The 24,186-nt window shown below is 39.8% G+C and overlaps 1 protein-coding gene across 4 annotated transcripts in view; it reads right to left on the bottom strand.

The window, feature by feature from the left end:
• TTC28 (tetratricopeptide repeat domain 28) overlaps window positions 1-24,186 on the bottom strand; it is a 629,548-nt gene that overhangs the window by 416,590 nt on the left and 188,772 nt on the right. The window contains exon 1 of one of the 4 annotated variants that reach the window (XM_045887411.2): window positions 3,271-3,549. The exons of the other annotated variants lie outside the window; for them this stretch is intronic. Coding sequence (XP_045743367.1) covers window positions 3,271-3,297 — 27 coding nt within the window. The 5' untranslated portion in view covers window positions 3,298-3,549. Of the gene's footprint in view, window positions 1-3,270; window positions 3,550-24,186 lie in introns of those variants that run through there. 4 annotated transcript variants of the gene reach the window in all.

A 24,186-nucleotide genomic window follows, 5' to 3' on the forward strand; every position in this document is an offset into this window, starting at 1 on the left:
GATATGGTTCCTGAACTCAAGGAGCCTGAAGTGTAATTGAGAGACTGGATACACAAATAGATTTGTTTTAAAGTTTGCTATCAATTTAAAAGACAATCAGCCTAAAAGTGCATAAATTCTAAATGCTCCAAGAAGTCAGAGATAGATAAAATGATCGTGTTTCTTCAAGAAGAAGGATGGGGAAGAAGAACATCTTGGTCCAGTATCCAGAGATGCGGGAGCAAAGCTATGGCAAACCTTCTTATATACTGAGATCACCTCAGCAGTCAGGCTTTATCTTTCTTGGATAAGCTCTCAAGTATAACAGTGAAAAACACACCTCTTGAAGAAAGGGCTGGTCCAATCCTAGCTCTGACCCTGCCATGCTGTGTGACTCTGGGTAAGTCATCGTACCTCTCTAAACCTGTTTCCTTATCTGTAAAATGCAACTTTTAACACCTACCACCACACTGGCTAAGAATTAAATGAATGCATATAGAGTAAGTACAGATGCCTACAGGCATAGCACAGGTGCTTTAAAAATGGCAGCTGCTATTTGCATGATATTAAATGCCATTCTTACCATGATGCAATCACAATTGCACAGAATCTTACTTTTTAGGGTAATTACAGGGCTCTTGGTGGGAGGCTTTGGAAGACTGGCTCCTAAGCTCCTCACTAATTCTGAGGGTGCAACATGATTAATCATGTTGTGGTGGTTTCTTTGGGAAAAGTTAGGAGACCCTAACTGAATATTTCATAGTGCACATCTTGAATTTTAGTATTTAGTTTAATTCAGCAAGCAAGCAAAGAGGACTAAGAAGCTCCCCGTCCATCATATACCCCAGCTGCATGCTCAGAAACAAAGAAACCTAGAACCTATGGTTGTTCTCTATAGTTAACCCAGATTTTATAAAAGCCAGCCCTGGTGGCTGACAGGACCCCATGATAGCAAGTTACCAACCAATTCTAGTCATAAAGCCCAGCTATAGACAAATGCTCTTTGGGGCAGCCAGCATTCTATAGATGGTCTTCCTAGCTTTGTTAAAATCACATCAATGCAGTATCAATTTTCATCTGTAGTGTAAATGATTTTTATGAAACAGTTTGGCAAAACACATGGCATGTGACTGTTCCACTACAAATGTGTTAGCAGAAACCATGGCAATGATCCGATCATGAGAGTATTCTTGCAAGAATAAGAAAATAAACCTAATCTTTGTAAAGACTTACTGGTGCCTTACCGGTTTTGAACACTGAGTATCATCCAAGGAAGCTTCCATTTCCAATGTAGAAGAAGCAAGAATTGTTCTCAAGCCACCACCAAATAATCATACAGTATTTGATGGCTCAGCTTATTTTTTAATCATCTATGAACACTGAAGAATTATATCTGGATCTTTATAACATGATGGTTTGGGATTATGAATACAGTGAATAAACACAACCTTCTGGTATAGCAATTTAAGCATCACAGAGTGAGTAAATACTGCAGAGTGAATCCTAACACTTGAAACAGAATCTTCCAGAGTCCAGAAATCCACCTGACTGCCAAGAATAATACTTCCGTGGTTCAAGCAATACCAGTACCCAGAGGGGTTTCCACAGACATAACCACATGGGTTACTGCATATTGGGTAAAATAGAAAAAACAGACATTTATGAATGTATAGTTTGCAGACATCTTAAAAGTACTCATAAATATGCAATTTACAAATAGACAAGAAAGGGGGGAGCACTTTAGGAATACACAGTATCTATTTAAATTGCTTAATTATACGGTTTCTTCCATGGTTTTCCTCAACCTGACTCTAATTTTTGTTAGGGACTGGAGGGACGAGATACATGGATCTCTTAACTAAAGTAAATGGAACCAATATCACTGAAAGAAGCTCTATGATGAGAACTAATATAAAAGAGATTCTGACTTCAGGATGAGGTAAGAAATGACTTAGCATCAGAGATCAAAACTGCATTAATCAAATATCAAAGAAAACCTTTCAATTTACCAGGCTATACTAAAGAAGGGTTGTTAGATTCTCTAGCAATATAGCAAACGCACAATATCTGAGAATCATTTCACACACGATTTCTATTTCAACTCTGATGTAAAACATGGTATCACACATCATGCCACAAAGAAAGAGTCAGTTTAGCTAGTTCAAGTAAAACACCAGGCAGCTGCTAACCCAGACAGGTCAAGGCTGGGGAGGGGCACAGCACATTCAGTTCGCTGTGTTTTCCTTCAGAAGAATGTCAATAAGAACCATGGCCAAATGAGGTATTTGAAGTGGAAGGGGGGGGGGGTCCTGCTATGCAGTGAACCACTGGGTTCACCTAACAGCGCCAGTCAGGCAAGTTAGCAAAAGGGAGCCCTAGCCAAACCTTCAGCCGCCAACAACTTAAAGAAAGCTGTCTTTCTCCCTGAGCGTCCTGGGGCAGGGACCAGTCCCACATTTAGAAACGTTATTTCTGGGACCAATAGCAATTTATTTTGATAGAACCACTGGATTTTTTTTTTCTTGAGTTCTCAACAAAGGAGCCATATTAGGAAATAATCTCGCAAAAAGCAAAGTGCCCCCTCCCCCTCTTCCCCAAGATCGATGCACACACGCCCGTGCACGCTGACACGCACAGACACACACACCCGTGCACAATGGCCGGCGCACGCACTCGCGCCGACCCACGCGGCGGCCCTGGAGCCCCGCAGGCAGAAGGCCCGGCCCGGCCCCAGGCGCTGGGGCAGGAGGCCCCGCGGCCCAGCTGCCCGGGAACCAGCTGCTGGGCGGTTGTGCTGGGGATGCTCGCCCCCCAGCGGGGCCCTTGGGAAGCAGCTGCCAGCGGCTCGCAACCTCTTAACCCCTTGGGGAAGTAGGTGCTACAAAACCCACCTGCAGGGACACTGGAATGGGTTGGGGGTGCAGCCCCAAATGGCCCCCCAGAGACAGGGCGCCACCGAGTCCTTGGACTCTGGCAGCTCTTGGCTTGGTCCTGCAAAGCTAATCGTGTCGCTGGCTTCACGGGGCTTCCAAAGCAAATGGGTGTTTCTGAGCTGTCACCCCCGAGAGTCCGGGCATACGAAGAAGGAAAAACTTAAGAGGGCAGTGGACGCAGACTTGACTTGGTAACTCGTCCCTGAGGGACTGGCGCCAAGTCCCTAAAGGGACAGAGCTGCCTGTCCGGCCAGCCCAGCAAACTACGGAAGGGATGGAGGGACCCGAGGGCAACCGCCCCCAGTCACCCTTCCCTGGGTCGGGCATCAGGGCCCCGTCCCCACTCCAGGACACTTACCTTCTTCCGGGGCTGCCATTTCATCATATTTGTACAGCCGATACGTGGAACATCAAGATGCTGGCTGGGGGCTGGGGGCAGATGCAGGGCAGCAGCGACTGCAAGTCATGCTGCCTCCCTCCCACCCCCTAATTCTTTCCCATATTCACTGCGAAGGGAAAAAGCCCAGGAGAGTCCAGTCTTTTCGCCTTCAGTTCAATGAAAAGTATCCCCACACCACAAACACACTTCCCACCGGGCTAGGAAGTCCCAGCAGCAACCAGCGTACTCCTGCGAGAGCGGGGCATTTCCCCCCCACACACACCCCCACCCCCACCCCCCAGACAGCGCCTGCAAAAGGAGCCTGCGGCAGGGGGTCTCCAAGCCGGCTGCAGAGACCCTCCCTCAGAGAAGAGACTCAGGACGAGAGCTGATGCAGAAACCGAGCCGGGCTCCTGCCATCCAAACCCCTTTTGGCGAATTCTCCTCTTCTCAAAAAAAGATTAGACAAGCAATCAAACCCTCACGCGCAGCCTGGAGCAATTCCCAAAATTCTGGGTGTATTTCTCGTTTGTAAAATTTAGCAAAGAAAATTCCAAAGATCTGTAATCAGAGCTTCTTTACGCTGTTTTTTTTCTTCCTTCTTGGCTAACTTGGGGAAAGGATCTGCCCTTCCCGAAATGCCTACCTTCCCTGAACACTGTAAATAGGAAAACTTGGTTTGTGTGTTTAGATTTTTTTTTTTTAATTCCCAAGAACCTTAGTGGGGAAAGGCTGGAAGGAAATCCTGCAAGAACCCAACTCCACAGCTCAGTCTGCACTAATGACTTCCTTCCCTTCAGTGTGAGCACCGCCTGCCCAGCTCCAGCCACACAGAGCACACAGAGTTTCTGGGTCTTAGTGCCACGACATCTGCTCCAAAGCAAAAAGTAAGCATACAGTTTGAGAGGCATCTAACAGCTCTTAAGGAATCAGAACCAGGAGAGACCTACAAAATCAGGAAACCATTTCAAAAGATATATTTGAATTTGTGAGTTACATCAAGAGAAAAAAGGAATTGCAAAAGGACTCCAGACCAAAAGACAAAATCTCAATGTATGATTTGAAGAAAAAGGATTTCAGATATCTTAAAAGATAAAAAAATTAATCAAGAATAGACTCTGCTCCCCTGAAACAAATACATTATATGTTAATTTAAAAAAAGAACAGACTCTGCTTCTCTAATCTAGGACTAATTTTATTATTATAAACTACTGCTATGGAGATTGTTTCATTCGTCTTCTGTAAAATGATTCCATCTTATTTAAGGAGATAATGTCCAAACACAAGATACTATGTAATTCCACTATTATTTGTCATCCAACATGTCTATCAACTCCTATCCCACCATGAGGCTATTTTGATAGATGGGAATATAATGGGTGGTGTAAGCTACTAGAATACTAATGTACATAATAATAGTAACTGATGTACTAAGAGTCCAAGTTCCAACAATGTTTAACTTATTACTCTCCAAGTTCTAGATACATTGGCAGGATTGGCTGATGTGGGCTATTATATGCAGACTGAACACTAACTATATCTGATTATAAATGTTATTAAAATACCTAAAACAGTTCTGAAACATTACTTGTAAGATCTTTTCTAAGCCTGTCTGAAATTCAATGGTGAAAGCATTATCTTTTTTATAATATTAACAATTATAGCTAAATGAATAGGTACTACTTCTTAAACCACTTCTCTCTGCCAGGACCTATGCCTACATTCACCATCTCAAGCCCTGCAAGGAAGGTCTTATTGTTTGATGTGCCAGACGAGGACACTGAGATTCAGAGGGGTCAGGTGCTCAACCAAGACCACAACACATGGAAGGTGGTGGGGCTGGTATTCAGACCCACAATAACACGACTCCAGAGCCTATGACCCTTTCATGACGTGCATCATAGCTACCTCTCATTTCAGTAAAACTATGAAGTGTCTATGGCTTAAGCACCTATTATTTGCCAGCCTTTGTTCCAGGCACTAGAATTATGAGTAAGAGGCTGCCCCTGCTCTTGAAATTACATACAGTAGTCAGCAAATAATACCAGCAAATAACACCAATACTCTGTATATGTTCTGACATATCCAAATCATTCCACACAGCTTAACCTGGTACTACCACGGAAAGTTCAATAAATTGCAAACCAAATTCAGCAATCTACCCCAAAATCAGTTTCTCTTCCCAACTTTCCTTTATCTGTCCATAGCACTGTCATTCATCCAGGATAACAAAACCTTCACATCATTCCCTATGTTAAGGAATTCCTCTAACATTCCTCTATCACCAAGTCCTATCGCTTCGTTCTTAGACATCACTTTCAAGTTCCTACTGCTGACATCTGAGGCCAGGGCCTCCACCAAACAAACATATATTAAGTACCATCTAAGTACAGAGTAACATTTAGGATAGAATGATGTAAGACGAAGTCTCTATGCTACAGGAAATTACAAAGAAGCTAGGACAAAACAGAAAACCTATAAAAAGACCATCAGGCATTGCCTTAGTCAGTTAAGCAACAAAGGAGTTATGTAGTCAGTAGGTGTTCCAAGAGTTAGAAGGAGAAATCATTGTAAACAGTGATGGTCAAGGAAGGTTTCACAAAGGAATGTGAAGTAAAAATTCAGAGGAGATACAACTCATTCTAGAGCCAAAAGCCAAGGTGCCTACCACGTTCAGTAATGACCTTCAGGATCTAGACCCTTCCACGTTTCAGAACTCCCCACTTACCCCTCTCCTGCTCCCTTTCTCAGCTCCTACCCTACTGGCCACCTCACTATCCCTAGAACATATCAAGCATATATTTGTTGCACTCCCTATCTGAATCGCTCTTCCTCCAGAGAGCGTCTCGGCTCTCCCTCAGTTCCTTCAGGACTTTGTTCAAATATCATATTAGAAAGGTTGTCTCTCACCATTCCTTCTAAAATAATAGCACCATGACCCACACACTGTTTTTTGGTTTTTGTTTTTTTTTTAAAGACTTTATTTATTTGACAGAGAGAGCGAGCGAGAGCAGGAACACAAGCAGGGGGAGTGGGAAAGGAAGAAGCAGGCCTCCCAACGAGCAGGGAGCCCGATGCGGGACTTGATCCGGGGACCCCAGGATCATGACCTGAGCCGAAGGCAGACGCTTAACGACTGAGCCACCCAGGCGCCCGACCCACACACTGTTATGTTCTATCTTCCCTATTCTGCTACATTTTACTTCATAGCCCTTATGACATATATTTTGTTTGTTTACTTAATGTCTTATTCATCTCATAAGAACATAAATTCCAAGGGAGCGGGGACTGTGCTCTGTTATAATACCAACACCCCGTGAAAAAATACCTGACAAAATAAGCAGTCTTTGAATACTTGTTGAATGAAACAATGAAAGAAAAAGGGAGAACAGTGTGAACAAAAAAGACAAGCGTACGTAAGATGTATTCAAGATACACATATTGACCTCTCTAAAATATAAGGCTTCAGTGTGAGAATGTTAGAGGCAGAGACTTTGTCTTGTTCAGCTTTGTAATCCCCTGTGCCCCAAATCGTGCCTGGCACAGCAGAAGTGCTCAATATTCTGGGAAAAAAGAATGAATGGGGCGGGGTGGGGGTGAGGGGATGAATGGTGAATGAGTCAAAAGTCCATTCCATTCCATACAAAGTAAAAGGTATTTTGGCAAGGTATGTTGGGACCAAATGATAGGGAACATTGTAAGGCAGAGAAATTTGGACTATATCCTGTAGAATGCAGAGCACTCACGATGTTCATGGTAGGCAACGGCATAACTGAGGCAGGCTTTTTTTATTTTTACATTTTTAATACATATATTTAAATTGTCTACTGGACATTACTATTAATTTCCCAGTCACCTAGTTCCATTGTTTTTTTTATTTTAATTCCAATATAGTTAACCTACAGTGTTATATTAATTTCAGGTGAACAATACAGTGATTCAGCACTTCCATACGTCACCTGGTGCTCATCACAAGTGCCCTCCTTAATCCCCATCACCTATTTCACTTATCCTCCCACCCACCTCCCCTCTGGTAACCATCAGTTTGTTCTCTGTATTTAAGAGTCAGTTTCTTAGCTTGTCTCTCTCTCTTCTTTTTTTTCTTTGCTCATTTGCTTTGTTTCTTAAATTCCACATGATGAAATCATATGGTATTTGTCTTACTCTGACTTATTTCACTTAGCATTATACTCTCTAGCTCCATGACTCCCATGTCACTGCAAATGGCAAGATTTTAATCTTTTTTATGGCTGAGTAATATTCCATGATAGATGATAGATAGATAGATAGATAAAGATACCAAGTCTTCTTTTTCCATTCATCTATCCATGGACAGTTGGACTGTTTCTATAATTTGGCTATTGTAAATAACGCTGCTATATAAACACAGGGGTGCATGTATCCCTTTGAATTAGTGTTTTTTTTATTTTTTGGGTGAAGCAGCATTTTTAAGCAATCTAGTATGTAACAAAATATTAACCCTATAATATTAATATTCTAAGGTTGTTTTTTATATAAACCTTTGAATTTTTTAAAACTGTGTAAACTATTAAAATGCTTACCATGACCATTTGACAGATACCAAAACTAAACTTCCGAGGGGTTAAGTAACTTGTTCAATGCCACACAGCAAGTCAATGGCAATGAAAGGGCTAGAACCCAAGGCTTATAAATCAATGCCTGGGTGATGAAAGCGGAAATCTACAATTGCTTAGGGGTCAAGAGAAAAGTTTCTATTTTCTACTCTGCCTCTGATTTACTGACACAACAAAAGTTTTCAGAAGGGCAAAGCAAGTGACATGAGTAAGTGAAACACAGTCAGGGAGAAGACAAAGGGAATTGTGAGTATTGTAAACCTGAAGATACATGAATAATGTAAAAGAGGTAGCTGAGACATGACTTTTCTCAATTGATGTCATGCAGGAATATCAGTCTAACACTGCCAGAAACTCTAAATTTTCATGAGAAGCTAAAAATTTCCTGATTTTTTAACTGTTTGCTTGAAAATTTTAAAGCATCCTAACAGGCCAAACAAAACATGCCTGTAGGTCTAAATTCCATCTGCATGCCATAATGTGACTGCTGACTTAAGCCACTCAAGACCTCACTTTCCCATATGTAAATTAAGGGACCTACATGGTTCCTAATCTGGGGGGTGGTTTTCTGAAAGCATCTGTGAATCCATATGCATACCACCACGCATGGTCTGTGGACTAAAGAGTAATCTCCCATACTTAGACCTTGTTGGACTTAATAAAAGACAAAGTTCTTTAAACTGGGGGAGAGGGGGATCTGAGAACAGTGAGCTATATCAGGAAAGAAGACAGAGAAAATATATTTTTCTTTTTTGTTTCTTTTTTTTTTAAGATTTTATTCATTTATTTGAGAGAGTGGGAGTGCTCAAGTGGGGGGGCAGGTACGCAGAGGCAGAGGGTAAGGGAGAAGCAGGCTCCCCACTGAGCAGAGAGCCAGAGGGCTCCATCCCAGGGCCCTGAGATCATGACCCAAGCCGAAGGCAGACACCCAACCGATTGAGCCACCCAGGCACCCCTATATTTATGTTTCTATGGAAAGACAGACTCAATCTAAAACTTCAAAGTGATCCAAGATTCTACACTCATTTTCAACCATTTAGGTGTATTTTCTTTGGATCACTTATTTGTATGGCATTTCTTCCCCTGCTGTCTGGTGAGTATTTCAGGTTTCATTCAATAGGTACCACTCAATAGAGGACCATTACCTAGAAGCCTTTAAATACCGATACTATCTTAAATCACCTTATTTATTTTATGTCTTTATTTTGCTGAATCCAAATTGAATCGGTAATTATATCTGAAATATTATAGAATTACTACTATACCAATATACTTTCTCCATTAGTAATTATTTATATAAAATTACCAAGCTAACAGTTCAAAATGTCATAATTTAGCTTATTGTTTCAAAGATTCAGTATCAAACAGCAAGAACACAGTTTCTCAGATCCACAGCTACTAAAAGGCATTTTTTACAACTGCTTTATTTTTTAACATAGTACTTCACAAATCAGTTCTCTAAAAGCAGATATTGTAAAACAGTTTATTAAAATAGTATTTTCCTCAATAACTACTTGCCTATTCAAATCTGAACAAAAGCAAGAAAGAGGAAATGAATGAAGAAAACATACCTTTTTTCATTGTTGTAAATTTTCTTAAGATTTCCTTAGGAATGATGTCTGTCTTTGATCACAGGGTAAATGCCTGAAAAAGCTAGCCTCATACTTATTTATATTTATTGTGTTTATAAGTAGAATATTCAACTCAATGTGAAACAGTATTTGGAAAATATATTAATTTTCCTAAAGACCAAATTATTTTCAAGCATCAAGTATCTAAAGAGGCGTTCGGAAAGTAAAGGGACAAAAATAGAAGTATATTTGAGGGAAAAAAAATTTGCCTCATTAGTGATTATTTCACACAATTGGTTGCTTTCAGAATATAAAGACCTTGCTTTGCTAAAGAAAGAAAACTAAAATAACTTGTTACAGTAAGAATTCTGCCACAACAGCCAAGCTGAGGTAGGACCATGGTCCTATTCCTCAGGAGGGAAACTGTTCCACAACATCCAGAAAGGATTCCCCCTAACCTTATCCACCTCACTTCTTTCCACTATCAGGCAGTGTCAGAGAAAAAAGCCCAACTCGTTAAGTCCAACACACATTGACTCACAAACTCATTATATACAAAGGACTGTACGAGAGAGCCCGTGGAAGAAGACAAAAAAGCATCACATGATTTTTGCCCTTGAGGAGATAGCAGTCCGGTGTAGGCTGAAGGAGAAGACAGGTAGACAACTAATAAAAATAACAATAACAATAGCAACTAACTAACACTTACTATCTCAAGCTCTTAGCGCAAGCTAAGTGCTAGAAGAATGGAGTAACTAATGGTATATTGTCTCATTAAGACTATGGAAGCCCTGGGGCACCTGGGTGGCTCAGTCGGTTGAGCATCTGCCTTCGACTCAGGTCACGGTCCCCGGAGTCCTGGGATCGAGCCCCACGTGGGCTCCCTGCATGGCGGGGAGCCTGCTTCTCCCTCTCCTTCTGCTGTTCCCCCTGCTTGTTCTCTCTCTCTCTCTCTCGGTCAAATAAATAAAATAAAATAAAATAAAAAGACTATGGAAGCCCTAGTGAGCAATTAATTCTGACTGTGGTAAATGAGAAAGCTTTTACAGGAAAGGTGGCACAGTATCCTTTCAACAAGTAGAGAAGGGATTTGGGGAGGAGTATTTCAGATTGAAGAAACAGAGCATGAGCCAAAACATGGAAGTATGAAAATGTGGGCCACATTAGTAAGTCATCCAATAGATCTGAGACCTATAATGCAGGGCAAGGTGTGATGGAGTTAAGGTTAGATGGCTGTAAATAATATTATCTTTACAATAATAACTATCATTTATTGAGTATGTGCAAAGTATTTTATATATTTTATTTTGTTGATTCTTCCTAACACCTTCATGAGGAGGAACTATTATCATGTCCATTTTACAGAAGAGGAAATTAAGCCTAAGGGTTAAGTAAATTCCCAATATCATGACTAGAAAGTGGTCAAAAGGAAACTTAACTCAGATTCTAAAGATTTATTCTTAACTTCTGACTTAGAACATAATGATGAGAGGCACAGGGTTTTCTAATCAAGGTATTGGCAAATCCATTAGATTTTTATACTAACTCTGGAATTACTGTGAGCGATAGAAAGAATGGGAGAACAATAAAGACAGGAAGGCCAATAAGTTTCTGTTGCAATAGCTCAATAAGAGAGGAAGAGGCCTTGAATTAGGGTAGCAGAAACAGAAAAAGGGCCTTCTTAAGAGACATTCCATAAGTAAAACTGATTCTAAGAACCTGTTACATGAAAGGGACAGAAAGAGTAGGATCTCAAAATGTTTCATCATCTTTTTAAGAAAAGAGACACCCACTCACTGAAGTATGGATCACAGAAAGAACAAGTAGATACTAAATTCAGTTTGAGACAAAGTCTGAGGTAGTGATCAGAGATACACAGGAATGTGGAGTAGGTAGGTAGAGGTATGGTCTGGAATTAAGAATCTATATCTATATCTATAGCTATAGCTATAGATTTGGGGCTCATTCACATAATGATGATATTAAAAAGCTTTCAGTGAAAAAAAAAAAAAAAGATCCCCTCAGGGATAGAGTTTGTAGCAAGAAGCTAGAGAGAGAGACACAGAATTGAATCTGGATCAATGTTATACTCCTAAATACAACACAATTCCCTGCCCAGTAGAGACAGGTGGAGGATCTGAGGCAGTAATGTTTATTTGGCCAATACTGCCTGATTCAAACCTTAGACCTACCATATACTAGCTGTATGACCTGGATTACTCTTTTTCTGTACCTTAATCTCCAACTCCGTAAAATGGAGATGATAATAGCCCCTACCTAAACATGGTTGCTGCGAGGATTAAATTGTATATACTTAATATATATAATTATACACACATAATATATCCCATACATAATGCTGTATGTTTAGTATTGTTGTTGTTGTTGTTTTACTATGCTAATCTGATTTTTTTTTTTCTTTCTTCATCATACCATGGATTTTGTCCTGGTTTTATTTTAAGGCCAACAAACTGCCAGGAACTGTGTTTCAATGGTATTCTCATTTTTCTAATGGGCCTTCTACTTCTGTTCATGACAGAGCAACTGAGACCAGGTTTACTCTCCTGACGTAAGTAGAATATTGGATAAAATATAGGAAAAATACTATTTTCATACTGTTTCATACAGCAGGCAGCAGAGTACTATGAACCTCGAGAGAAGCAAAACAAATGAGGTGAGCCCTATGATCAGATCACCCTGGTTTTCTGCCTAGAGGCACTTTCTGGACCACAGAGCAGGAAGGGGATCCTAAGCAGAACACAATGGTCTTACTGAGTTGAGGAGATCAGAATTTGAGGACAAAACAGCTGTAACATTCAAGGTAGGAAAATGGAGAAGCTGATCTCTAAGGGGGCTACACAGATAAGGTGTTCTTGAGCCTCACAGGGGTCCTCCTTGAGTTTGTGCCTGAGTCCCAAGGTGCCCAGTGGTGGGTGAAACTCCACAAGGCGAAGCAAAGGGAAGCCATAAGCTGAACAACTGCCAGAGATCACCAGGGCTGCAAGACTTTTAAGTTCCAACCAGCCAGAGCCGAAGGAACATCCAGGACATTCGGTAAAGATCTCAGAAAAGCCATGTCTTTACAGAAGGGGTAAACTAGCCTAACCTATAGTTGACTTGATCTATACAGATATGAACTGTATGGGTTCACTTACACACAGATTTTTTTTTCAATAAATATAGTACAGTACTGTAAACTTACTTTCTCTTATGATTTTCTTAACATTTCTTTTTCTTTAGCGTAATTATAAGAATACAGTATATAATACATATAACATACAAAATATGTGTTAATCAACTGTTTATGTTATCAATATTGCTTCTGGTCAATTAGGCTATTAGTAGATAGGTTTTTGGGGAGTCAGAAGTTATATGTGGATTTTCGACTGTACGGAGGGAGGAGTCAACACCCCAACCCGTGCCCTTTTCAAGGGTCAACTATATACTCTAAAATTCACCTTATTAAAAACAAACCTTGAAAGAAGGAATAGCATGGAGGAGGATATTATGAGAAGGAAGGGAAAAAGGAAGGGATGGAAATCGGAGGGAGAGATGAACCATGAGAGACTATGGACTCCAAGAAACAAACTGAGGGTTTTAGAGGAGGGGGGGTGGGGGAATGGGTTAGCCCAGTGATGGGTATTAAGGAGGGCACTTATCGCATGGAGCACTGGGTGTTATATGTAAGCAATGAATCATGGAACACTACATCAAAAACTAATGATGTACTGTATGGTGACTAACATAATAAAATAAAATTTAAAAAAAAAAAGCATATTTAATTTACAAGTAATTTAACTATCTGCCAGAACAAAGTTCAATACTCTTTAAAGGAAGACAACGAAATCTAGCACTCAATGAAAAAGCCCAGCATTCATTTTCCAATGACACTTACTAAAGGACACAGGTGCTAACCTGGAAATGCCCTGTTTTCTCTTTAGCAAGCAATTAATCTTCTATCATAAGAATACTATGACTGTGTTACAAATTTTCTCATATAAATATGATGAATGACCTATACTATTTGGGGTAACAATCTTGTTACTTCTCTCTACCAGGGAGCCACCGCCACAGAGCACGTGTAATTTTGCTGTTATATAATTTCTCAATCAGGGAGAAATTTTAGCATATGCTATCTTCAGCTAAAGTTTACAGAATTTCTCTGAAGTAAATTAAGTGGTCAGAATATGCACCTTTGGATTTATTAACCTTCCTAAAGAAATCCTGAGTGTACAAGTGCAGTAATTGTGTGTGTGTGTGTGTATGTTTTCATATATAAGTTTTTCTTTTAAAAAAAGATGGGTTAGCCTAGTGATGGGTATTAAAGAGGGCACGTACTGAATGGAGCACTGGGTGTTATACGCAAACAATGACTCACGGAACACTACATCAAAAACTAATGATGTAATGTATGGTGATTAACATAATAAAAAAAAAGATGCTTGAAATTGGGGCTTATTTACTTGTGTGTTTTAACCAAATGAGGCTATATTTCTCTAGCTATGGTTAAAAAAAAAAACATAGGGAAAATGAATCTCTTTTCAATCCTAGGACAGGAAATAGGCTATGAGAAGAGAGAGTCAGGGGCACCTGGGTGGCTCAGTCGTTAAGCGTCTGCCTTTGGCTCAGGTCATGATCCCGGGGTCCTGGGATCGAGCCCCGCATCGGGCTCCCTGCTCTGTGGGAAGCCTGCTTCTCCCTCTCCCACTCCCCCTGCTTGTGTTCCCTCTCTCACTGTGTCTCTCTCTGTCAAATAAATAAATAAAATCTTTAAAAAAAAAAAAAAAGAAGAAGAGAAAGTAGAAATATTATTCTTGAGGTCCATTTGGAGGCCCTCTAATAACTTGTTTAACTTTATAGTTATGAATTTGGAAGCAACCAAATAAATTACATTCACAAAACTGACAATTCTTTATGGTGTTTGCTGAACTACCCGATATCTGTACTCCCATCCTGTTTGAGGGGAATTTCCCCATTAGCTAAGTCTTTTTTTTTTTTTTTTTTTTTTTTCAGAGAGAGAAAGAGAGAGAGCAGAGAGGGGCAGAGAGAGAGAAAGAATCCTGAAGCAGACTCCCCACCAAGCAGGGAGCCCAGCACAGGGCTTTAACCCAGGACCCTGAGATCATGACCAGAGCCAAAATCAAGAGTCGACCGCTTAACTGACTCAGCCACACAGGCACATCTCCATTAGCTAAGTCTTTTTTTTTTTAATATTTTATTTATTTATTTGACAGAGAGAGAGAACATAAGCAGGGAGAGCAGCAGGCAGACGGAGAGGGAGAGGGAGAAGCAGGCCCCCCACAGAGCAGGGAGCCTGACGCAGGACTCGATCCCAGGACCCCAGGATCATGACCTGAGAAGAAGGCAGACACTTAACTGACTCAGCCACCCAGGCCCCTCTCCATTTGCTAAGTCTTGATGAATGTAGGAAATATCTTTCATGACAGAAACCAAAAAGGTCAGATGATTACTTTACCCCACCACCCGATAGCTAGGGTGAAGACACATACCTAGGCTCAATTCTTTGCCAGAACTTCGAACGTAAAGCAAGTGACATGAAGAACAGTGACAAGACAGAATTTACTCAGGCAGTAGCCACAGCAACATCTAGTTACTACGGTCATCAGTGCCAGCCAGCTCATCATGGCCTCCATCATCCAGCTCCAGCAATGACGGTTCCAGCTCTGGCACCCAGGACTCCTGTGGCACCATTATGGCTGAGATACAGGTACCTTCTGATTTAAACTGTTGCAATTATTTTCTGTTACTTGCAACTAAGAACTCTGGCCGACCCACACAGAGACGTTTGATTTTGTTTATATTCAAACACAAATCTTTCTTACATGAACCAACATGTATATAAGGTGGAACATTCTAAGGCCCAGTCTTTTGCCCTCTTGTCCACCTGTAATTATTCCCTCAGAGATGTCAGCCACTCCTAAGCCTCTAAATACCATCTCTTAATTGACGGCACCCATATATATGCCTCAAATACCCACCTCTCTACTGAGCTCCAGACTTGTAGAAATGACTGCCGACTCAACATCTCCACTAAGAAGTCCAACAGACATCTCAAACTTATATAGCCCAAACAACACTCTTCATGTTCCCCCAAGAATCTGGTCCTTCTTCCTATTTTATCTCAATTAATGGCATCTCTATTCACCCAGGATTTCATTCCAAAAACTTTACAGTTACCTTGATTCCTCTCCTTGCCTTGCCCTCAACATCTAACTAGGAAGTCCTCAACTTTCTACCTACAAATTCTTATCCAAATTCTGCCACTTCTCATCACCTCTACCGCTTCTTCTTTATGCCATTAATATCACCTGGACTACTACAATAGCTTCCACTTTGCCTCCTGTGATTCAGTCTCTCCGTGTAGCCAGAATGATTTTTTTTTTTTAAGATTTTATTTATTTGAGAGACAGTGCACAAGCAGAAAGAGGGGTAGAGGGAGAAGCACACTCCCACTGAGCAGGGAGCCCCAAACAGGGCTCGATCCCAGGATCCTGGGATCATGACCTGAGCCAAAGGCAGGTGCCTAACCAAGTGAGCCACCCAGGCACCCTTAGAATGATCTTTTTACAATGTAAATCAGATTATGCATTTCCGCTGTTTAAAACCCACTTAAGGGGGTGGGTGGCTGGCTCAGTGGGCAGAGCATGAGCCTCTTGATTTGGGGTTGTAAGTTTGAGCCCCACTTTGCGTGCAGAGATTACTTAAATTTATATCTTAAAAGAAAGGGGGGGCGCCTTTCATGAAGAAAAAAAAATGGTTAGTTAAATGTCCCACTCTTGATCTCCGCTCAGGTCTTGGTCTCAGAGTCATGAGCGAGTTCAAGCCCGCATTGGGCTCCACGCTGGGTGTGGAGCATACTTAAATAAATTAATTAAATTAAATAAAAATAAAGAACACTTAAGGCCTCCCTTTGCACAAGGAATAAAATACAAAGCCTTTACCATGGCCTACAGGGCCCTACATGATCTGGCTTCTACCTTTCACCCTCATTTCTCTTACCATACTTTCCCTTCACTGTGCTGCAGCCAGACCCGCCTTCTTATGCTTCTTTCATGACCTTGGTGGTTGCAGTTCTATCTGCCTGGAATTCTCTTCCTCCAGAATAGGTATTTCCTTCTCAGTATTCAATTCTCTTTTCAAATAGCAAGCCCTCAAGGAGGTCTCCTCACCAAAATTAATTCCCCTCCCCACATTTACTATATAGTCTATTACTTTGTTTTCTTCAATATTATAATTTGAAATTGTATTATTTATTCATTTGATCTGTGTGTCATCCAACAGATTATAAGGTCTATGGAGTGGTATATCTGTATTGTTCACCATTATAAAAGTCCAATACTTAGAAGAGTTCCCAGCACATGCTAGGTCCTCATTAAATGACTGTTGGATGAATGAGACAATTTAAATGTCAGTTACATGGTAAGATAAAACACATAGAATTTCCTCTGCAGTAAAATTTTCAGCATGGAATTTATTCATTTATCAAGGGATACTTGTAAAATCCCTCAGTTCTGAAAGGATTTCAGACTCAAAAAGGGGTTCATTTCCCTTAAGTCAGCACTACACCTGGCCTAAGTCTAAAGATGTTCAATTAAAAGAAATACAAGCTTCTGAAAATAATTATTCTGAAAAATCATTTTTTGTCCAATTTTTTTTATTGAAGGAATTCCAATACTATCACTTTCTATTTTCATTTGTATGAGGGAAAATCTCACATTACCCAAAAATGGATGGATAAAATGATCTTTAGATAGTTTAATAAATAAATTAAAAACACTTTGAAATCCTTAGATGAAGTACAAATCACTTGTCAAAAGTACAATCTCATTTGTCAAAACATGAAAATGAAAAAAGAGAAGACACAGAAATAACAGGCTCCAAGCTGCCAAACTGACAGGCTGTCTTAAGTAAGATAGTCAAAACATTCATATGCTAATTTTTAAAAGTGCTGTCTATCTGGCCACCCATATAAAAACATGAGAGGGCTTTTTCTTCTTATTTCAAAAGTATATGAATAGGTCAGACGGTGCGCACTCTGATTACCAAATTAAGCAACAGGAATTAAGGTCCTAAAGAATTTTCCTTTTTGCTGAATGTAAGACAGCTACTAACTGACCTGCATGGTAAGTAATTCAGAAGATCCAATCCCTACAAAAACTCTTATCAATTACACCATCGAGCACAATCACTAGCCGTACTCTGCATATAGAACACAATGCAAAAGATAACTTCCATGTGAGCAGCTGGGGTTTATTCTATACTGTAAATGGCAAAAACTGAATAGCAAAAAACTACCAAAATAGGGGTAGAGATTAAGCTAAAATGTACAAATATTTTTAATTATTTTCTTTTTTTATTTAATACCTTAAAGGGTTGTCTTATTCACATTTCTCCTAAGCATTCCTCCCTCTCGTAACACCAATAATTCTAAACAAAAGAGCATTTCCTTGAAATGTTCCCTTCATTAGGTTGATGAATTCACCATCAAATGCGCACTTTCGTGAGTCACCCCACTTCCTGGGATGTGGAATTCAGTCTAGCAATAAAGCTGAAATTTTGCTCAAATATGCTTTGGTAAGATTGCTGATGTTTTTGGATTCAGATGTTCTGCTGCTAAAAATGAGAGTGACCACATTTGATTGTATGATTACATTTATGTGAAATATCCAGAGCAGGAAAATCTAGAAAGACAGAAAGTAGGTTAGTGACTGCAGGGGTCTGAGGGGTGGGGGGAATGAGGAGTGGCTGCTAATGGGTACAGGGTCTTCTAGGCGCGATGAAAATGTTCTGGAATTGGATAGTGGCTATACAATTTTGTGAATATATGAAAAAATCGCTGAATTGTACACTTTTTTAAAAGGGTGAATTTTATGGTAGGTGAATTATATTGCAATAAAACTGTTATTTAAAAAATGTGGTCAGCTTTCTCCAATTCATGAAGATTAATAAATAATTCTCTGTACTTAAAAAACTTTTCTGTCACAAATTTTTTAAGTCTTTGGCATGAGCTACCTTTTGTCTTCTAGCACCAGACAACAAAAATAAACAAACAGCAAATGAACATTAGCATGAAAACTTAAAAACACAAATCAACATTCTTAGCTGAACGGGCTACTTTATTCACAGACATGTGCCGATGATACAAATTTATTATAAGTACACACCACAGAATCATTTTCTAATTATCATTGTCTATATGCATTTGAAAGGTATAATAAAAGATGTCACTATTTCATAGCACTCTACCAAGAACACCATGGCTGTATATGGAGTCTTGTTTAGACACATTAGAACCACTGAAACAGAACAAAGCTAAGAAGGCCAAATAAAGTTGAAACTTATCTTTATCTTTATAACAACATATAGTAGCCTAACATTTCTCATCCATGACTACAAACTCTCACAAAAACCTTTGCACAAACCTTTCCTCAACCCCACAAAAAAAGCAGATGGAAAGGTGGTTTCTTATAATCCTCACCAATTTTAGCACCACCAACTTCAAAGATAAAATTTTAAAATTCTAATCCTAAAATGCAGGGACTATTCTAAGTATCAAAATCAGTTCCAACTTTAAAAGAAACCTAAAAACAAAATAAAACAAAACAAACCTCTGCTTCCTGAAGCACAGTCGTATCTTAACAACAAATAAATCACAATCTGCATCTCTGAAAATCCAAAACTCATGCTGTCCACAGAAATTTCTAGCTTCTTATCTTATGTAGATGAGTTTTAAATTGTTATAATAACCAAATCAAATAGTATCATACTGCTTTCATTATTGCTTTTTTAAAAGTATGCTTTATTATATTGTAAAATTAATCCGCTTTTATTAGCTTTTTCTTTTTCTTTTTTTTAAGATTTTATTTATTTGACGGAGAGAGACACAGTGAGAGAGGGAACACAAGCAGGGGGAGTGTGAAAGGGAGAAGCAGGCTTCCTGCAGAGCATGGAGCCCGATGCAGGGCTCGATCCCAGGACCCTGAGCTGAAGGCAGACGCTTAAGAACTGAGCCACTCAGGCACCCCTAGCTTTTTCAAAATAATCAAAATAATCTTTGATATTCTAACCTATTCATTCTTCCACATAAATTTCAAATTAATCATGTCAAATTTTAGGAAAAAGTTAGTTGATATTTTTACTGTTTTGTTACATAAAATCATACATAGTTCTTATTTACATTATTCTTAAATAATTTTTGCTCTAATAAATGTGCCTCTTTTTTTCCACTAAATTTTCTAACTTAGGTGGAATGCTAAGTGGAATGTTACTTATTTTACTGAACTCATTTTTTCTAGTATCTTAGTCAATTTATTTGGATTTTCTTGGTATTAAGTATGTTTGCAGTACATATATTTGCTTAATTTTATATGAAAATCTGTTTCAACATTTTACCTCAAAAAACTTAGAATACAATTCAAAATAATAATAAAGCACATTTAAATGAATAAAAAAGCAGTGTTTAAGGATTTCTAGAGATATAAAAATAAATAAATTAAACAAGGTAACAAATTATTCCTAACAAATACAAAACCTATGAAAGTAGATTTTAGCTTGAAGGTAGTATGGACTTCATTTCAAATTTATATCTAAAAACCACTCTTAAATGGGTGAGACAGTTTGAAAAATTCCAGATGTATCTAAGCCTGGTTTTCAATAACTTTCTTGATAATCTCCCCTGAAATAGAAGTTCTAATACAAACCAGGATTTGGTAAAGACAGAAACATCAAAAGATATGTTCCTAAATAAGAGGCTTAATCTTTTTTTAAAGTCAGTTTCTGAAAGGTAGTATTAAAATATTTACCAGAATAATAACAGCATATTCTGGTTTTATCAGCTCATTAATGTCTCATGCATCCCAGTAAAAGATATTGAACACAACATCCAAAGCCCAAAAGGTCTCCTAGCTGCAGGTGTGTGTATGTGTGTGTGTGTGTGTGTGTTGACAGAGGGGGTAAGGGTGTGTGTGTGTGTGTGTGTGAGTGTGTGTGTGTTGACAGAGGGGGTAAGGGCGTGTGTGGGTGGGTGGGTGGGTGTGGGTGTGTAATGTGTGTGGGTGTTGACAGAGGGGGTAGTAGTGGTAAATAGTTTCATTTGGGAGTTTTATATCCCTACTTCAAGTTACTATTGTTTTTCCTAATAGAAAGCCTAAAGAAGGTGAATAGAACCTGACAGAAACTGCCTTATTCTCACCTTTCTCTCAAAACAGGGTCAAAGTGCCACCTGCCTCCCTCTTCCTGCCTCCCTCTCCAGGCCTACCCATACCCTAAGAGCAGATCCAGCTTTTCGCAGAAAGCATACATTAGCAGTCTCTCTTCTTTCTTGTTACTGTTACTGCTCCATATTATGCAATTGCCTTTGTCGTAAGTCTCCAAAGCTGAGGCCTGACTCCTTGGTGCCCACTCCTTATCCAAGTTTTTTCTTCTTTGTCTCTGAATACCCAGAAATCTGAATCAATGCCTGGTTCTTGCCCTCAAGAAGACCTTGACACCTGACCTACTATCTGGCTCTGATCTTTGGTATGTGTCTCCTTGTCTAAATTGTCCTCTATTCTCAAATACTCCAGGCATGACTGTAACTACCAGTTTCAAGCCTGTCCTTTTAGGAAATGTTGCTCATCCTAGAAAGGAAGAATGAGGAGATGGAAGAACATGGTCATTGAGAAAAAGGGTTCAATACAAACAAATACACATTTTAAAAATGCTTAAGATGCCAAATGTTATGACATGTACATTTTACCACCATAAAAAATTTGAAAATAAAACAAAACAAATAATAGAAGTGAACTTCAGAATCTATAGCAAAAGAGTAACTATTTGGTGAGTCTGTAAAGCAGACTACTTTTATCAAGATGAAAGAATAAATGAAAGAGGCCAGGTGGGAGTTGAAGTACATTAACATGAAGGCATTAGTATTAGGATATTTGAGTCCAGAGATAAAGTCATGGGTAAGTAAAGGTTGATTACAGTGAGATACTTTTTTATCTAACTAATTTTAAGTTAAAAGTTAAAAAATATATTGTGGTAAAACGCAAACAGATAGCAGGGTATAAAATAAAATTTTAAACTCGTCCTTCCCATCACCACTAAACTTGTCTATGCATATACATTTTTTTTTATTTCACATGAGATAATACTTTACATACAGATTTGCAACTTGCTTTTCCACCCAAAGGACTATCTAGAACATCTCATGAGCTACCTCTAATTTTAAATTTTATATTTATATATATACTTATATATATATATAAATTTTATATTCAAAATACAGTAACTTAACCCATTGGTAGGATCTGATTACCTATGTTCTGCCTCTTAAAGAACATCTGGCACACTCCAGGCTTGTTCCTCATTGTGGCCTACTTGCCCACTGTCATTATTGCGTTTTCTATAGTTATCTTCCAATTGCCTAAAACTTTGTTAAAAGCAGGATCTCTATCATTTCATCTTTATATCTCCAGTACCTGCAATGGTGCCTAGTAAGCAGTAATATTCAATTGCTTACTTCGTTGAATGAATGAATGATCATTGACTTATCCAAAGATAAATGGCTAATGAGTGTGAGAAATAGCATTATAAATTCTCAGTCTAGCTCTCCCTTTCCATTGGACAATGGTTCTATTGAGTCTATCTTAAAAACATCCTGACACCAACAGATATCAACTCCAATTTTTCCCTTGTTTTTTAAGGTCCTCTATAATCTGGGCCTACCCTCTTTTGCCAACCCTATCGTCCCTGACTCTAAATCAAGTTACCCTAGGCACCTGGGTGGCTCAGCTGGTTGGGCGACTGCCTTCAGCTCAGGTCATGATCCTGGAGTCCCAGGATCGAGTCCCGCATCGGGCTCCCTGCCCGGCAGGGAGTCTGCTTCTCCCTCTGACCCTCCCCCCTCTCGTGCTCTCTCTCTTTCATTCTCTCTCTCTCTCAAATAAATAAATAAAATCTTAAAAAAAAAAACAAAATCAGGTTACCCTAGTCTGTAAACAGTGGTCTCTTCTTTGTCCTTTCTACCACTTATGCTTACCCTGATCCAGACCATGGCTTAATCTGTTGCCCTTCTCATATCCTGCCATGTCACTGCAATCATAGCCATCACTAAACCCATGTCATAATTGTACTTAGCATATATTGTGTGGCATTAGTTGTTTTCTGACTGTTGCATATTTATTAGTATTTCCTCTCCTGTTATCTCTTGCAGGTAGGAACTATATTTTTATAATAAATAGCTACATTTTTTTTAAAGATTTTTTATTTATTTATTTGACAGAGAGAGACACAGCGAGAGAGGGAACACAAGCAAGGGGAGAGGGAGAGGGAGAAGCAGGCTTCCCGCTGAGCAGGGAGCCCGATGCGGGGCTCGATCCCAGGACCCCGGGACCACGACCTGAGCCGAAGACAGACGCCTAACGACTGAGCCACCCAAGCGCCCCAAATAGCTACATTTTATGCAGCAACTGTAATAGGTTGTATTATTTGTTCAAAATACTCACTGCTCTTCTCTGCCTGGCCCATCCAAAAAGAATCTCCCCCCTTTGAGAGCTTGTTTGAAGGTTCTAGCAAGGGAATGCAGCTACTTGTATACCCTTGACCAAAGAATGGTCCTCCTCTATGGGGGAAGGTCATCCTCTTCAACCAAGCTTGCAGCTTTGGGAGGGACGCACACAGAGCTGTGAGAGAGGGAGGGGACACCACCTAGCCAACAAGATCAGCTGAATCAACCCTGGTGATCGAAGGGGTGACAGATGTCACAGCCAGATCATCCTCACATCCAAAATCCCTCCCTTTGATATGAGTAAAATTCCTGCTCTAGTGATGTCAGGCTTGGCCATATGACTAGCTTTGGCCAACAGAATAGGAGTAGAAGTGACATATGCCACATCTGTACAGAATTTTAAGAACTATCACATGGTTCCATCACACCTCCTTTTCCTCTGCTATGAGACACCAGCATGTCTCAGATAAGGGCTGAGCCCAGTCTGGGTCCTGAAAGAAAAAAGTTGTGGAGCAGGCCTGCAACTGACCTGTAGCCAATGTAGAATATGCAATGTGAGGAAGAACTAAACCTTTGTACTTGTAAGCCACTGAAATTTGGGCACTGTTACGCCAGCATAATATAGCATAAGCTAATACTCTCAAATATAATCCTCATGCTGCTGCTTTCCCCACCCCTACCTTTCCAGGCTCTACAACAACAACAACATGACAAATTCTAAGAAGTGACTTGGGGAGTCATATGGCACTCCCTAAACCTAGTCAAAGTGGGGCTGGAGGCTTCCAAGAAAATTAATCATAAAGATTGAGAGTACCTATGGTAAGAGAAGACTGGCATCTCAGTCCCCATTTGGATAATCAGACCAGCTGTTCAGGCATTTTAGAACACAGATTAGTGGGCCCCATCAGGCCCACGAATTTACATGACTAGTAAATTTCCAGGTGATGCTGATGCTGCTGGTCTAGGCACCACATTTGAAGAACAACTGGCTTAGTCAATGAATAATTGATGGGGCCTGATAATTTGAGAGAACTAGCAGAAAGGGGGCAATAGTGAAATAGTTTAAAATTCCATCATTGGCATGGCAAAGATGCAAGAATTTCCAAAATTTAGATACCACAGAAGACGGCTTGGGACATCTTGCTGCTTCTCACCCCTGGAGACTACCTAGGGGTGAGAAGATTCTAGCAGCAGGAGGCTTTAGGGCATACCACTAGAG

This window comes from Mirounga angustirostris, unplaced genomic scaffold, assembly GCF_029215605.1.
Source record: "Mirounga angustirostris isolate CCGP_5_RB_7025 unplaced genomic scaffold, mMirAng1.0.hap1 SCAF_14, whole genome shotgun sequence".
NCBI classification, from domain to species: Eukaryota; Metazoa; Chordata; class Mammalia; order Carnivora; family Phocidae; genus Mirounga; species Mirounga angustirostris.